The 17860-nt window shown below is 42.5% G+C and overlaps 1 protein-coding gene across 3 annotated transcripts in view; it reads right to left on the bottom strand.

The window, feature by feature from the left end:
- LOC139473691 (phospholipase D1-like) overlaps window positions 1–17860 on the bottom strand; it is an 83926-nt gene that overhangs the window by 21833 nt on the left and 44233 nt on the right. For 2 of the 3 annotated variants that reach the window (XM_071256396.1, XM_071256398.1), the window contains exons 3-12: window positions 15082–15210; window positions 11305–11334; window positions 7220–7325; window positions 5659–5724; window positions 4784–4941; window positions 3994–4146; window positions 3170–3319; window positions 1136–1219; window positions 888–969; window positions 229–342 (exon numbers count right to left, since the gene is read on the bottom strand). In XM_071256396.1, the coding sequence (XP_071112497.1) occupies window positions 229–342; window positions 888–969; window positions 1136–1219; window positions 3170–3319; window positions 3994–4146; window positions 4784–4941; window positions 5659–5724; window positions 7220–7325; window positions 11305–11334; window positions 15082–15210 (1072 nt within the window). The remainder of the gene's footprint in view (window positions 1–228; window positions 343–887; window positions 970–1135; window positions 1220–3169; window positions 3320–3993; window positions 4147–4783; window positions 4942–5658; window positions 5725–7219; window positions 7326–11304; window positions 11335–15081; window positions 15211–17860) is intronic. The other variant, XM_071256397.1, reaches the window with a different exon arrangement.

Genomic DNA, 17860 nt, shown 5'->3' with positions numbered 1-17860 from the left:
ACAAACCTAGAAACATAATCGGGGCGAACCAGGATTTGAACCCCACAATCATAGGTTTCTGGCTTGCCCAAGGGACGCAACTCTGCACAGCGAAATGCGGCGCCTTAGACGACTGGGCCACCCGTGCCCCCCATTGAGAAATGAACAACCCCAGAGTTTCATAACTGCATGATGGATGGTCTATGTTCCAGCTGGACACATGGACAGAAAGTGTGTGGACGTACGTACCCTGATGTTCTCTGTGTTCCTGTTCATGAGGATGTGTTTGCTGTAGCGGCTGTTGATCTGCAGGGCCAGCTCCACCTCCTTGTACAGCAGGATGTACACCTTCACCCCCATCTCCTGCACACAACAACCTGGGTTAGTTTCTCCTGCCTTGTACAGCAGGATGTACACCTTCACCCCCATCTCCTGCACACAACAACCTGGGTTAGTTTCTCCTGCATCGTACCCACCATGATGCCATAAATAGCAGAACAATAGTGAGTTAGGGAGTTAGTGAGTTGGCTTTAACACCGCTTTGAACAGTATTCCAGTTATATCACGGTGTGTCAGCTTCATGTGGGAGGAAAGCCCAAAGTGATGCAGGTCTCAGATGTTTTCCACTTTGGTGAAACCCACGAACACAGGTATGGTGCTGACAAACATAGAAACATAATCGGGGCGAAAAGGGATTTGAACCCACAATCAAAGGTTTCTCACATGCCCTAGGAAAGCAACTCTGCACAGCAAATTGCAGCGCCACACACATCAACACTACCCCACACACATCAACACTACCCAATACACATCAACACTACCCCACACACATCAACACTACCCAATACACATCAACACTACCCAATACACATCAACACTACCCTTCACACTCCCCCCTGCCCACTCACTGCTTTCCTCTGCAGGATGACGTCCAGCCTCCATTTGTCGCCATCTACCATTGGTCGCTTCATGTAGATCTCTGGACTCAACCTACGGAACACACCCAGAGACACACCCAAGTTAGTCAGCGTGAACAAATTTATGTAACATGAAATTTGCTTGATACTCCACTGAAAAATAACTTGTAAAAGTTTGGCTTTATCTAGTTTTTGTATCAGGTTGACAGTCGACTACTGAATCTGTCAGGGAGACTCACCACCAGTCCGCTATGAAGATCTCCTCCTTGGCCTTCTCCAGGGCGTCGGCAACAGCTTCGAAGTAGGAAGAGGCATCCACAAACCTGAAACAATCAATTACAATCTGCTGACATAGCTACAGCCACAGTGGAGGAGTGAGTGAGTGAGTGAGTATGGTTTTACGCCGCTTTTAGCAATATTCCAGCAATATCACAGCGGGGGACACCAGAAATGGGCTTCACACAATGTACCCATGTCGGGAATCGAACCCGCGTCTTCGGCGTGACGAGTGAATGCTTTAACCACTAGGCTACCCGACCGCCACAGTGGAGGAGTGTGTTTGGTCTCATTTCTACATACTGCAGCTGTATCATAAGGGGATATCGACATTGCCCATAACAGTCTCTGGAGATGTAATGATTCGGACATATACTGAGCAACAAAAGTTCCTGTGACAATGAATAAGATTTAATGGAAAGTTATGTTTTTTACCAAATCTGAAACAATTTCGGGTTGCAACAGATAAAAGACTCCTGTAAGTTTTCAAATGGTTTAATTTGCCAAACTGACTTCAGAAAATGCGTGATTTCATAAAAAAAACATGAACATGCCAAAATGTCAATTTACAAAGCAATAGCGGGTGTGTCCACCTCTGGTTGCGATGCAAGCAACACATCTTCGTCTCATGGAATGGACCAGGCATCACACAAACTCCTGTGGGATATCTGTCCATATCTGCTGGAGCATGTTTCGAAGTTGGTTGACGTTGAAGGCGCCGATCCATCTCATCCCACATGTGATCGATTGGTGAGAGATCTGGGGAGCGAGCTGGCCAGGGGATGACATTTACATTATTTTGTTGAAGAGAATCCTGAATAAGTCGAGCAATATGAGGCTGGGCTTTGTCATGTTGAAAGGTAATGCCTGGGCCATGACGAAGCAAAAACGGTAGAACAACAGGGTCGATACTCTCGTTGCGGTAGCGCTGTCCATTGAGATTTCCCTCTATAACTATCAAACGGGTCCTCTGTCTTGCTGTAATACCACCCCATACCATAACACTGCCGCCCCCGAACCGATCTTCTTCCATGACACAATGATTGACGTAACGTTCACCTCGATGTCGGTACACTCGAAACCGTCCATCGCTGTGGCTGAGGTGAAAATGAGACTCGTCAGTGAATAGACCTGTTCCCCACTGCATGGCCGTCCAGCGTAGACGCTGTCTGCACCGCTGTAGACGTGCTTGGCGATGGTTTCCTACCAAAATGGGACGTCTGGCAGGTCTTCTGGCGACAATCCCTGTACATCTGAGGCGACAACGTACGGTTTGTGAAGATATTCATCGAAGGCCAGGGATGCTTCTTGCGGTCACTGTTGCTGGCTGGAATCGATTTCGTAGGTATGTTGTTCGAATCCAGTTGTCTTGTTGATTATTGGTTACTCGTGGCCTGCCACTCCGAGGATGGTCTCTGTCTGCATCTGTCTGTTGCCATACACACCAAATGATGTTTCTGTGGACGTTTAATTGTTTTGCAATATCACGTTGACTCGATCCTGCTTCAAGCATACCAATGGTTGTGGTTGTTGTCAGCACAATGCTAAACAATGCATATGGAATCCCGTTGACGCACGTTTTTATACCCATTCTTGGGTAGTGAAATGCATGGGGCTTGCATAAAAGTCAATTTTGGCATGGAATGCATGCTTTTTTGTAGCAGTTGTATTTTTGTGACTTGATTCCATACTACAATATTGAAAACCAAACTTTACTTGTTTGAAAAATACACTAAAATATTGTCACAGGAACTTTCGTTGTTGAGTATACATATATGTGCTGTGACTCCCCAGCAGCAAGTGTGCAAGAAGATTGTTGAGTTTGTTGGAACAGCCAAATTTTTTTATGCATTAAAGTCAAGGAGTTAAAGTAAAAGCGGCAGAATTGAAGGTCACTTGAATTACAGGTTTTTAACAAATCCATACATTTAGCGAACGTCTGAGTCTAATCTGCAATCTGAGAGTGCAGCTGTCAAGGACATCCTAGGTCGTCTTACCATCTGGCATAGGAGTCCTCCCTGTGTGGAGCGTAGGACTTGAAGCGGTTGACCTGGGTGTAGTCCCGGGCCGTGGACTGGGCTCGGTCCTCCAGACACTCCTTCCACTCGCGGGCCTTGCGGGACGTCCAGCACTTGATCAGCAGCTTCCTGGGGACACACAGACAGGTTCATGCACAACTCATTCTGGTGCCATGTCAGACTTCAAATCAGAACGAAAACATTTCCTGATGCACAATGTTGCTAACAACTGAGGGATAATTTCTGGCGTTTATTATTTCTATTCCAGTTTCTTTACAACGTCGCACTGACTGAATACAGAGTGCATTGGATCTGAGACTGCACAATGCATGTGTACCTCCATGGCATGCATATTCCTTACACATTGTTCTGACTTATAATATTTCATCTGTAAACCTGTATTTTGTTTATGTACTAATTAATCAAGCCAAGGGTTGGTTGGTTGCACTCAGCAATATTCCAGCTATATGACGGCGGTCTGTAAATAATCGAGCCTGGACCAGACAATCCAGTGATTAATATCATGAGCATTGATCCATGCAATTGGTATCGATGACATGCATCAACCAAGTCAGTGAGCCTGACCACCCGATCCTGTTAGTCGCCTTTTACGACAAGCATAGTAAACCTTTTACGGCAAGCATGGGTTGCTGAAGACCTATTCTACCCCGGATCTTCACGGGTCATCAAGCCAAGGAAAGCACTGATATTTGTACTTTAATTTCACCTCCATTCTCAGGAGCACATAGACGTTTTCTGCATTAAATTCATGATTTTAATCTAAAGAATCTACATATATCTACCTGTTGAGATTCGAGATGAGGACGCCGTGAGGTGCCCCTGTGGTTGCCATCCCACACTGCACACTGAACTCCGAGTCCATCAACATCACGTCACTGACAGCGCCATCTTCTGGTCGGATGTATGCCACGAAGTTGTCCTTGATCACCAGCCATCTGAAACAGGTGTGTGTGTGAGGGACCCAAGAGACAGACCTACAGAAGGTTAAGTCAACACTGGAAATTTCAACCAATCGTGTGTGCAATGTAGCAGACTTTCTTACACTCAAGTTTTTGTATTGTTTCGTTTGTTGTTTGACACTGCTCTCAGCAATCTTCCAGCCACATAACGGCAGTATTGAAACAATAAACTCTGGACCAAACAATCCAGTGATTGACATCATGAGCATTGATCTATGCAGGTGGGATAACATGCAACGGGGTACGCCAGGCTATCACTGTGGCTGCAAATAATAACATGGTTAATCGTACAAACAGTTTTAATTGGTACAAGGGCCTATATTGCCCTGGAATCTCTTTATTAGAATTACCCAACTACCAGTATATACCAATTAGTAATATAAAGTCTACGATGGATGGGGGCGGTTGGGTAGCCTAGTGGTTAAAGCGTTCGCTCGTCATGCCGAAGACCCGGGTTCGATTCCCGACATGGGTACAATGTGTGAAGCCCATTTGTGGTGTCCCCCTGCCGTGATATTGCTGGAATATTGCTAAAAGCGGCGTAAAACCAAACTCACTCACTCACTCACTCTACGATGGATGAACGCACACACACGTAAGCTGTGCTCCCTACCGTCTGTTCCAAGTACCAGCCAGGTGGACTTTGCTCAAGCAGCCACAACAGCCAATGTTGATCCTCCGCCCCCCGGAACACTTCTTGATCAACCCCTCCTTCCCCTTGCGTCCCAGCTTGTTGATGAAGGACAATGGACTGACTTCGAAGAAACGCATCTGGAACAGTGAGGAACTAATAACATATACCGATTGAGTTGGGTTAAACAGGGCCTGGGAAAGCATTTCAACATGCGTGAACAGCAGACTGAAACTGTATGTTATGGCCATGGATCACCTGTGCCCCTTAACATGTACAGGGCCTACTTTGACATGTTGTTACACAAACAATCTCAGGTCAGGGCCACGTTCCACAAAGCGAAAGTAGCCCTACGACAGTCGTAAGCCAATGTTAAAGAATGGGAGTTACGATCGTCTTAGCGCTACGATTGCTTCGTGGAACGGGGCCCTGATCAACTATTGTCTTGTTAAACTTAGGATTCGGCTCTTAATTATGCACATGTAAACAGAATACAACATATAAAAGGATATATTTGATTACAAGTCTGTTTAGGGTTCATTGCCTTCATTTCATGGGTTGATTTCAGAAATAACAACCAATGAGCTTAGTGTCACCAAAAGGCTGATACCTAGCAATGGAGCCACACAAAGGGAGATAACTCTTTCCTTCATCCATGTCCAGCACACAGCACAACAAGGCCTAGTTTATATTAAAAGAATGCAGTGATTCTTAAAATTATCATGAAGTACTGTTCTTATCTCTCACACACATCACATCAGTCTTTCACCAATTCCTTGCACAAACTATGATTCCAAACACAGTTGTTCCTGCTACATGTATGTCCGAGGGAACGTGATGTGTGTGATGCTACTCACAGTCTCAGAGTGGTTCTTGAAGGACTTGCACTTGAGGAGGCTGCACAGGTACTTCTCCAGCTGGGTCTGGAACATCAGGACAGACAGTTACAGCTGGTCAGTCAGTTACAGCAGGTCAGACAGTTCAGCAGGACTGGCAGTTACAGCAGGACAGACAGTTACAGCTGGTCAGACAGTTACAGCAGGACAGACAGTTACAGCAGGACGGGCAGTTACAGAAGGACAGACAGTTACAGCAGGACTGACAGTTACAGCTGGTCAGACAGTTACAGCAGGACAGACAGTTACAGCTGGTCAGACAGTTACAGCAGGACAGGCAGTTACAGCAGGACGGGCAGTAACAGAAGGACGGGCAGTTACAGAAGGACAGACAGTTACAGCAGGACAGACAGTTACAGCAGGACGGGCAGTTACAGCAGGACGGGCAGTTACAGAAGGACAGACAGTTACAGCAGGACTGACAGTTACAGCTGGTCAGACAGTTACAGCAGGACAGACAGTTACAGCAGGTCAGACAGTTACAGCAGGACAGGCAGTTACAGCAGGACTGACAGTTACAGCTGGTCAGACAGTTACAGCAGGACAGACAGTTACAGCTGGTCAGACAGTTACAGCAGGACAGACAGTTACAGCAGGTCAGACAGTTACAGCAGGACAGGCAGTTATAGCAGGACTGACAGTTACAGCTGGTCAGACAGTTACAGTAGGTCTGACAGTTACAGCAGGACAGGCAGTTACAGCAGGACGGGCAGTTACAGCAGGACAGACAGTTACAGCAGGACTGACAGTTACAGCTGGTCAGACAGTTACAGCAGGACAGGCAGTTTATGTACGACAGATATATTTTACCAGGATTTAATTGCCCATAATTAAGGGTGCATATAACACACAAGTGCGTATTATATGCAAATAAAAAAGTCTTGTGTACATTGATCAATCGGAAGGGGTGCTAATTTGGCTTGTTCACTAGCCAATACATTAGCAAATATCGCCGTGGGCGCTTATTAGACGGGGACATCTCACCATGTCGTACGGGCCATAACTGTCATTCTGAATACCTCGTGTTAACGTTTTTGAGGTTGCATGATTAGAACACACATACCGACTGTCACTTTCATGATGTGGTAAGTGACGATCTGATTGGTTGGATGAAAGGTCGTTCTGACGTGACCCATAATGGAATGTTCTCAGATCTTTGTTTAGCGATAGTGAACACTAAGATCCAATTTTAATGAGATTGGTAAATACTAAGACTCCAACAATTTCATATGGGAAAATTACAGTGGAAATCTCAAGTACTTTATCATAATGGATAAGGGAACCACGATTGTAACTCATCTCCATGCAGTCATTATTTGGACACATCAGGGCCCACTTGCACAAAGCAATCTTAGCGCTAAGATGATCGCAACTACCATACTTTAACATCGGCTTACGATTGTCTTAGCGCTAAGATCGCTTTGTGCACGGGGGCCCTGAAGTCTTTCTAACACCTGCTTCCTTACATGTTCCTTTATTTCCCCCCATGAGTATATGCAGCTGCAGGATACTGTAACATTACCATGCGTTCTAGGATGTTGTGTTCACTGACGAGGTAGTCGGGTCTCAGGGGGAAGCGCACGCTGACACGATGGTCCTGCTTCATAGTCTTGCGTCTTTCGCGATACCTGCAAGTGGGATTGTAGCTCACTGTAAGCTGTGTCATCGCAGCAGAACAAACAACATCCATTGTCATTGGGAACAAATATCATCATCAGATTTCAAATCAAGAAAGGTTTAACAGTAGAGCATCTAATATTCAATGTATCTTTTATATTCAGTGTTTCGATCTGAAGTTACTTTTAGAACTTTCATATTTTAATGATCACTATTTGTAACACATCCAAGAGTTTACCAGACACTTGGTGGATTGTGCATAGGCTGAGCAGGAAGTCTGTCACTAGTGATAATGTAATGATTGAGTGAGTGAGTTGGGTTTAATCCTTTGAACCATGTCAGTGTCAAGCTAGAAGCATACAGTGTTAGGGCAGCTCATTCTGCTCCTTAAGCAGTGAGTGAGTGAGTGAGTTGGGTTTAATCCTTCCTTGAACGTCACATCAGTATCAAGCTTGAAGCATACAGTGTTGTGGCAGCTGTTTTGTCTGCTAGTTCAGCAGTGAAGACAATAGGTTTCATTTAGTATGATCATCAGACTACAAAGCGCAAAGTTACTGCAGCTAGCATGGAAATACATCAAGGATGCCCTCTATTGATATAGTCCTCGCAATCTTGACCAACACAAGCAGAACTTGGAAGGTGTCCGATGCCTGAATATTCATGGTGTCCCCTGCTCCATCATGAGATGGAGTCACAACGATGACAAGAATGTCACTTATTGAGACTGTCAACGTGATACATCAGAACATCACATACTGCTATTTCCATTTGGCACATGACATGTGCCTAGTCTCAAGTTAAGCCTTAAAGTCTTATCTGTCAATTTATTTTAGTGTTTTTTTGTAGTATATTTTGCTATGGATGAGTTGGGATTAAAGTCACTTTTCAACAATATTTCAGTTCTACAAGCATCACGGTGTGTCAGCATGAAATCGGAACCAGCTCTGTAACAGGTTGTAGGTATCTGCCAGGATGCGTAACCCAAGATCGGAGGATCCTGGTAAAACTAGGGGAAACAACTGCACAATACTTGTGGCACCTATGGCCACTAGGCCACCCCAACTTGCATCATTTCCATGACAACTGCCACAACAATCAGGAGGGTTGAGTGACAAGGGGTTTAACGTTGTGTTCATTCACATGTGTGGATGGTTGCTTGAACTATTCTGGACTAGTGCCAGTTTTATAGTGCTAACCCACTGAGATGCCATGCCACAGTTTAACATGGATACTGACACCATACACTGACTCCAAGCCGACCAGTCCTTGTTTTATCCCCTTAATGCCGAGCGCCAGGCAGGGTAACAACAAGTACAACCTTTTGGTTTGACACGGCCAGGGAATCAAACCACTGGCCTTGCGCTCTCCAGCAGAATGCTCTATCCACAAGACCACGGAGGTGGACAGACCAATCAGAGACTAGTTCACATGAAAATGATCATGTCAGATATCAAATAAGTAAGAAAATGATGCAAGATTACATGCATGAAATGTAAAAGGTCATTGAAATAAAAAAAGCAAAAACATATTTTTAGACAAACAAATATGAAGCAAATTAATAATTATGAATCTCAAAGATAAAGAAAAGCCTGATCAATATCAAGCCAAAATGCGAAAAGTAAAAGATATATATGACAAAAAACTTGAACCAACTTTCAAAATAGTTTCCCTGTGTTGGTAAAAACACAACTGAAACTGTAACTGAAACTAAATATTATTATTTCCGAAAGAATGGAACATTACAGTGCTACAACTGGAGCGTTTAAGTTAAATCTTGGGACAAAAAATTATTTTTTTTACCAACAATCTTCTCTCAGTATGAAATGTTCTCATTGCCTTTCTTTAAGCTGGGCAACTGCCTATTGCTGTGGGTCAGAGTGCCATGTTTGACAATCAAGGGTTGATATCAATTCCCTGCCTACCAGGTATCAGCAGGTGTAGGGCGTCTGTCTGATAGCGTTGCAGGTGCTTGTTAACGACTTGCATGCATCTTTCCAACGTTAGATTATAGCTGTAGATAATAAATGACTGCTCGCCCAGTGCTGGAGTGTGGGGTTACCGCATTTAGAGTTGCGTGACAAGCATTCATGCATTGAGCAACGGCCGTTTAGTGTGACTGTTTTCTCTTTATGTAACACTATAGCTATGGAGAAAAAGAGCTACATTATCATGGTATATATCTTTGAATGCATGTGGCAGGTTTTCATGTATTTGTCAGGAGACATTCAGGACCACATTTTCTCCTGAGGCTATATAGAAAATACAAGAAAACTAAGAAATCCTGAATGGTTAATTCTTCTTACTAACATGGAATATTATACCGTTTTTTCAAAATGAATAACACTCAATACCGGCTTGGACTGACCAATTCAACTGTGCAAACTTGGAACATAGGACATCCTATGTGTTTTACAATGAATAACACTCAATACCAGCTTGGATTGACCAATTCAACTGTGCAAACTTGGAACATAGGACATCCTATGTGTTTTACAATGAATAACACTCAATACCAGCTTGGATTGACCAATTCAACTGTGCAAACTTGGAACATAGGACATCCTATGTGTTTTACAATGAATAACACTCAATACTGACATCATCCCTACAAAGGCATGGATACAATACCCAATATGTAATTTGATAACAAATAACGCTCCATTCTGAGTTGAAATGACAAATCCAGACATTTATCCAATCATAAAACACTTGAACCAGATCCTACATTACCAATATTCAGGCTGTGAAAACTGTTTCTTGTCCTTCCTTGATTGGTCGTCATTGTAATAATCTCTTACGACAAGCATGGGTTGTTGATGACCAATTCTAACCTTGAATCTTCACATATTCAGGTCGTGATGACCTTTCTTTCTCTCTTGTGGTTGTATTACACAGAACTGATCTTAATCATGTATAACCAACTTTGGACCAACAGATTTCCTTTTAAAATATGAAATGAAAAAATCCCTCATATAACACTTAACAATGACATCGACAAACCTTCCCGAACTGGGTGCAATATTCCAAGTTAGCACAGCTGATAGTGTCATTACACCATGTTTGTACAGGTAAAAAAGCCAGTGAGTGAGTGAGTTGGGTTTAACACTGCTTTTAACAGTATTCCAGTTATATCAAAGCGTGTCAGCTTAATGTGGGAGGAAAGCCCGAAGTGATGCAGGTCTGAATCGTTTACCACTTGGTGAAACCTACAAGCACGGGTTTGGTGCTGACAAACCTAGAAACATAATCGGGGTGAACTGGGAATCGAACCCACAATCAGAGGTTTCTGGCGTGCCTAGGGACGCAACTCTGCACAGCAAATTGCGGTGCCTTAGACGACTTGGCCACCCGTGCTCCCAAATAAGCCAGTATACAAATTAGGTTAATATTCCAAGTTTCTACAGGTGGTTTGGTAATCCCGCCAGTACAGAGTTTTATTCATGTAAGAATTGACGTCAACATATTTTTGCAATGATGGAGGTATAAACGTAAAAATTGGTGAACAAAACATGTAGTATCTCATCCTGCACTCGTTAACTGGCACCTGAGAAGCTATCAGACCAAGGGGACCCTACACCTGCCTATACTTTAGATATATGTAACTCTATCCTTGAAGAGTTCTCATGGAAATTAGTAGTTTTCAATACATGTATCAATATCCAATGTTGGCTGAATCAAATACTTCTGAGGCAGCTCTCTGTAGAAACACAAGCTAATCATGCATTCTAAAAAGTCATTACAATAGAAATATTGAAGAAATACAATACTGTATGTCATATCTAAGATTTCTATCCATACTTCCAGATGAAAGCATAGAGCATGCAGGATTATGCTGACCTTTAAACAGACACATTACTGAGCAGATAATAATTGCAGCTATTATCGCAGCTCTATCAGCCGCACACAGTAGCATCTTGTAGCGGTATATGTCACAAGAAAATATATAAAAAATAAAAATGATTTCTAGAAATCAATGAAAGTCCAAAGAACCTGAGCAAGGGGGTCCATGATCCAACATATCTGGAAGCAGAGCGATAGCAGGTAATGTAACACAACCATTTTCACTAACATTGAGTCATCTTCCTGAGGCAAGGGAATTAACGGACTGTAAAATTCCAGTTTCCACCCTTGCCAAACAAGGCTGAAATTTCTGGGCTCGATTGTAGCGCCATCAGTGGCTATTATGAGTTTTGTCCCTTCTATGTCCTTCCTGCTGACCAATCAGAGTCCACCTCTCATATCACTTGCATTTGCTTTTAACAAAATGGCGGCTCCCAGTCAAGACGATCTGATTGATAATCAAAACCTATACTGTGATAAAACAGGTCTTACTTCGTAAAGTGCATCAAATCATGTGAGCATGTTGATTAAACACATAAAATATAAAACATATAAAATATAAAAAATCCTGCAATCACCCAAAATCTGCATGGCAGTTTACGAACCGGATATCAATTTCGTTAAGCGATTTGGATTTGACTATGCATAGACTTGTTAGTCCAGCCAAAATATATAATTCCATAATGCTAGTCTATTTCAGCAAGGGTGGAAACTGGACTTTTATAGTTAGTGAACTCCCTTGCCTCAGGAAGATGATACTTAGTAAACACTCTAATTTATCGGAACTGTAACAATTCAATATTTTTTAAGCCATCGATGACTTGTTATATAGCCAACATTCCTTGAATAAAATCTTTTCTTACCTGGTAAAATAACTATCAATGATCATCAGGGAAATATATGGATACAATAATTTAGATATTTTGAATACTTGATGATTGTCAAATAGGTGGAGATGTATTCTAGGAAGGGGGAAGGTGAAGTGAAATTGGGTTTAACGTTGCGGTCAAGATTATTGCACTTATATAGCGACGTGCATGCACGTGTGTGTGTGTGTGTGGCTGGTTACTGGTTAATACTGATTTTATAGTGCTAGCCCACTGAGGAACCATGCCGCAGTTTAACATGCATACCCGTCTCAGACACAGTATACTGACTCCGAGCCTACCAGTCCTTGTTTTAGCCCCTTAATGCCGAGTGCCAGGCAGGGTGACCACAAGTACCATCTTTTTACATCTTTTGGTATGATGTGGCCGGGGATCGAACCCCGGACCTTCCACTCTCCGTACAGGAGCACTATCCGCCAGAGCACGGAGGCGATCCTTTGAAAAGGAAAACAACTAACAGAAACACAGATGTGCACAACCAAATCCATGTCTGAACCCCATGGTGAGTGCCACATCCTTCATTATCGCACGGCTGCGTACTTAAAGCCATTGTAGAGAGACCATATGGACATCCTACACAGTATGGACATCCTGTTCTCAGTGGACATCTTACACTTAATGAACATAATGTGTGAGTAGTTGGATATTGCATCTTATAGAACATATCAGCGCAATAACAAACTGTCGTCATGGAAACATGTTTGCAAAAGTGAAAAGAAAGAGGAACAAGGAATCTATGTCCAGGTGTGAGTGAGAGATTTTTCATACTTTGAAGGCCCAATCTACCCCTATCTACTCACTGTCTAGTTTGAACAAACCCTAGTCTGACTCATAACCCTATTCTGACCAACCCCAAGTTCAACTAACCCCTAGTCCAACCAGCCCCAAGTTCGACCAACCCTACGTCCCAACTAACCCCAAGTTCAACCAAAATCTAGTCCAACCAAACCCTAGTCCAACCAACCCCAAGTTCAACCAACCCCAAGTTCAACCAGCCCCTAGTTCAACTAACCCCTCATCCCACCAACCCATAGTCCAAATCCAAGGTCAACCAACCCCAAGATCAATCGATTCCCTTTTCAAACAACCCCCTCAGTTTGACCCAAAACCAGTTGGCCCATCACCTGTACCAAACACCAGTTTGGCCCAACCCTTGCACTTTGACCCCAATCCCAGTTGGCCCATCACCTGTACCAAACCCCAGTTCGGCCCAACCCCCTTAGTTTGATCCCAATCCCAGTTGGCCCATCACCTGTACCAAACCCCGGTTCGGCCCAACCCTTGCAGTTTGACCCCAATCCCAGTTGGCCCATCACCTGTACCAAACCCCAGTTCGGCCCAACCCTTGCAGTTTGACCCCAATCCCAGTTGGCCCATCACCTGTACCAAACCCCAGTTCAGCCCAACCCTTGCAGTTTGACCCAAATCCCTGTTGGCCCATCACCTGTACCAAACTCCAGTTCAGCCCAACCCCTGCAGTTTGACCCAAATCCCTGTTCAGCCCATCCCGTTGTAACTGAAGCAGATGGAATATTGCTGACAGCAGCTGAAAACACCATTTATTCCCTCATTTGTGTTCATCAGTATATGTTTAATTACCTTTTTCAAGGAATATGTTTTAGGTTTCTGAATCATTAACTTCTGATTCATGAAGGTATCAAGGGACAAATTACCCTCTGATTAAACATGCAAAAATAACTGACGACTGAATACACAGTGCTGGCCTTGGGAGCAGTAACTCTAGGTTATTAACACGAGGTGTGGTCACAGAGAAAACTATGTACATCTATTGACGGCCTGATTGTTCCTCCAATACACACAGGAATTCAGGAGCCAAAGTAATTTAGTGAAGGAATTGATCTTGGACTTGAAAGAGAAGTGACAGCAGATATCTGTGGGAGTAGAATCATCTCAGGGCAATATCCCTAATGTGTCCAGCATCAGTCTGGTTTGCTACAGTCTACCACAACATTACAAGACATTAAACCATCATGATCACATCACGCTTTTTGTTAGATTCTGAGCCTTTGGGGCGCTTCTAACTCTAGTTAGAATCAACAGATTTAAGTGATTTCTCCAATACCAAAACTACAGCACCAAATAGCAACCACTGTTAAGTGATTTTTGTTGAGGGGAACTTATGTCAGGACCAGCGTCCATCAATGAGCCTTCCCCCAGTAGCCTGTACGTTTGTAACTAATTGAATCTTGACCAGGTAAACCAGTGATGGAAATCATGAGCACCAATGTATGCTATTGGGGTATGAAGACCCCTAATCAGCCCAGACACAGAGCCTGACCACCCAATCCCATTGGTTCAATCAGGGGGTATTATGGACCCATTCTCAGCTAGAACCTCCAGAGGATCGACGAAAAGAAAACAATTATTGCTTATTTTTAAGTCTTTTCGTTCATCCATGAGTTTTTTTTAATCATTTTCACATCACATGGCACATCTGACTATCAGATGCATGCTAATCAACCATGCCAACCATACTCTTGTTAGTTAAACATGCTCGAGATACAGTCAGAATTGTACAATCAACTCTACTTTCAGCAAAGATTTCTTGTAGTTATCTGGTTATGGAAAGGGTGTTGTCACTTAAATTTTGACAAACTCAGTGAAGCCAACAAGTAAGCAATGATTATTTCAAAATAGGATTATAGATCAGCCAAACCTAAAAATATAAAAGCAAAAGAAATTTGAAAGCAGTGTTTTCCTATTCCTAAAAGCCCCAAATGATACAAGTTCAAGTACTAGAAAATGTTCAAAGAACACACACAACAATTTTGTTAGACATCTACCTTATGAAAATTATTTATCCATGTACCCGAAAGGGTATGCATACATAAACATCAAATTTAAAGGCCAACAAGACAAGGTTAATGAACATGGTCAAGAAAACCTTCTGAAAAAAAGATGGGAAAAAATATCAGGAATTAATTTTTTATCACGTTATGCCACCTACTGAGCAGGTTTTATTCAAAACAAAATCGTGAAAAGCGAGCACTAGAGAGCTGAGTGCAGCAGGACGACTTACTCTTTCTTGGGTATTGGCAGTCTGTATCTGGCGCGGTACAGCGTCAGGGCGTCGTGCAGCTGGCGGAAGTGTTTGTACCTCCGCTTCACCGTCCACTCAAAGTCCCCATGCTTCACCTCAATGGTGTACCTAGAATGCAGAATGAACTGTGAGAATTCTTGTATACTCACTGACAAAAGAAACACGGATACCATAGATGTTGGTTAATATATGAAGAATATTCAAGAGATATTAGATTGGTTCGATGCACAAATGAACATACTGGTATGTTGTGAGAAGCGATGCTCATGAACGCATCACATGTGACGTCATAGATCCATGACTCGAGATGCACAATTTGTCTCCTGCAGGATAAGCATGTAAAGTTTGGAAATCTCGTGCAGCATATGGTGATAAGAATAAAGACACTGTGCCCTTGGCTGATTGTTAGTTTTGTTACTAATTGGTACACATTGGAAATATCTCTTCCTAACTTACATACCGTATTCGACATGATAAGCGCCCCTCTCTAATAAGAGCCCTCGGTGGTATTTGCTAATATAATTGCTGGTGAACAATCCCAATTAGCACCTCTTCTGATTGATCAATGTACACAAGGCTTTTTTATTCGTGTGTTATATGCACCCTTAATTATGGGCAATTAAATTCTGGAAAAATATATCTGTCGTGCATAATACGCACAGATTTTCTTTTGTATCATTTCAGGTACAAAAACCTAGAAATTAACGATCTTTCAACTCTGTTTTTTTTCACAAAGGGTATATTCTAATAAGAGCCCCCTATTTCTTATTTTGAGAGCACCCTGGGCGCTTATTACGTTGAATTCGGTACTTCTCTATAAGTTTCTATGGTTCACACTTCTTTTGGCAGTGAGCATGTATTTGTAATCATAAACATGATAAAGAAAGTCAGGCCAATGTTTTGTTTGTTTTATGGAACAGGCTATCTGAAACCCATCTTCTCGAGGCAAGAGAGTTAACTGACTATAAAAGTCCACTTTCCACCCTTGCCGAACTAGGTTGGTTATGGAGTTACATTTTGCATTGACTAACGAGTCTATGCATAGTCCAATCAAAATCACACAACGAAATTAAAATCCGGTTAGTAAACTGTCATGCAGATTTCGGTCGATTGCAGGATTTGCAAAGTATGTGCACCGCCAACTTGTTGTCAGCAGATATTTTCCAAATCTTTTTATCAAGGTGCCCAAGTGATTTGATGCACTTGACGATGTAAGACATATTTGATCACAATATAGATCTTGATTATTGATCAGATTGTCTTGACTGGGTGCCGCCATTTATTTTGAAACAAATGCAAGTGATATGAGAGTTGGAATCTGATTGGTCCATAGAGAGAGGCTTAGAAAGGACATAACTCGTTATAATCACTGGTGGCGCTATGAATTCCAGCCTAGTACGGCAAGGGTGGAAACTGGACTTTTAAAGTGAGTTAACACCCTTGCCTTGGGAAGATGTCTGAAACCATGCAGACAAAAAATGAACGAGGAAGTGAATGAATATTGCTTAAGCCAGTCAGCAATGTTCTACCCACAGTAGCCTGTATGCTCGTAATTAATTGAATCTTGACCAGGTAAACCAGTGACTGAAATCATGAGCACCAATGTATGCTATTGGAATATGAAGACCACTGATCAGGCAAGACACAGAGCCTGACCAGCCAATCCCATTGGTTCAATCAGGGGGTATTATGGACCCATTCTCAGCTAGAACCTCCAGAGGATTGACAAAAAGAAAAAAATGATTGCTTATTTTGAAGCCCTTTTCGTCTGTACTTCTGTTGCAAGTTTATGTAAGGAACATAATCTCAAACTAACCTTGACAATAATTATTTTTTATACTTTCCATCCTGCATCGTGAAAACTTCCCAAGAAAGTCTACAAAAGAAGATGCATCGATCCATTTTAATGAAAGTCCAAGGAACTCCTTTGCAAATCAATCATGACAACTTTGTTATCAACTGACAGACTTTGTTGCGCTGAGGGACCAAGCTCTATCGATCCAGTGTAAGAAGACCACAGAACAAAATGGACTACAAACCACACGTGTGTCAGCAAAATACATTAAAACAGATTTAGTTACTGTCTGTTTTCAGTTTGAACCCATTTGCAGTTTTAAAATCAACATATCTAAACTGGAGGGTGCTGAGAAAGAATCACAGTTTGTATGCAAACCTGAAATGTAATCTCACAAACGACAGGTCCCTGGAAGAGATCGAATCACAGAGGGCATTGTGTTCAAGACTGCTTTGAAAAGAATTCATTGAATATCCTATCATTTCATCTGGATGTGAGTGAGTGAGTGAGTGAGTGAGTGAGTGATGTTGAGCATGGTAAGACGCTGACACAACAAGGACCATAGAGGTGATTCAAGCACAACAGCACAGCACCCAAAACCACATGTCACATCATGACAAAGGGCATCCCATACAACTTTTTCCATCTCTATAAGAAAGTAACAAAAAGATCATCGTAATAACAGGTAAGGTTGTACTAAATGCTATCACCCAGCTGCTATTCACTACATAAGGAAGGATTACAACTATTGACGTTTATGAAATTTTATAAATAAATTTTATTTTCATCGCCAATTGTCAGTGCCTTGCAACTGCAGCTGTGTGGGCACTGGTGAACGGCGACTGAATAAATGTCAAAATCTGCACGTAATCGCAAGTTATTTGGATTTTTAAAGTGCAAATCAATTCTGATAACTTTTTCTGTCACCATTTTATTATCTCAAAGGATGTAGGCCAAGATCTG

This window comes from Haliotis cracherodii, unplaced genomic scaffold (assembly GCF_022045235.1).
Source record: "Haliotis cracherodii isolate W230 unplaced genomic scaffold, xgHalCrac1.p SCAF_3, whole genome shotgun sequence".
Taxonomy (NCBI): Eukaryota; Metazoa; Mollusca; class Gastropoda; order Lepetellida; family Haliotidae; genus Haliotis; species Haliotis cracherodii.
Note: the sequence above shows the minus strand (reverse complement) of the source record. Positions and strands in the feature narration are given on the sequence as shown.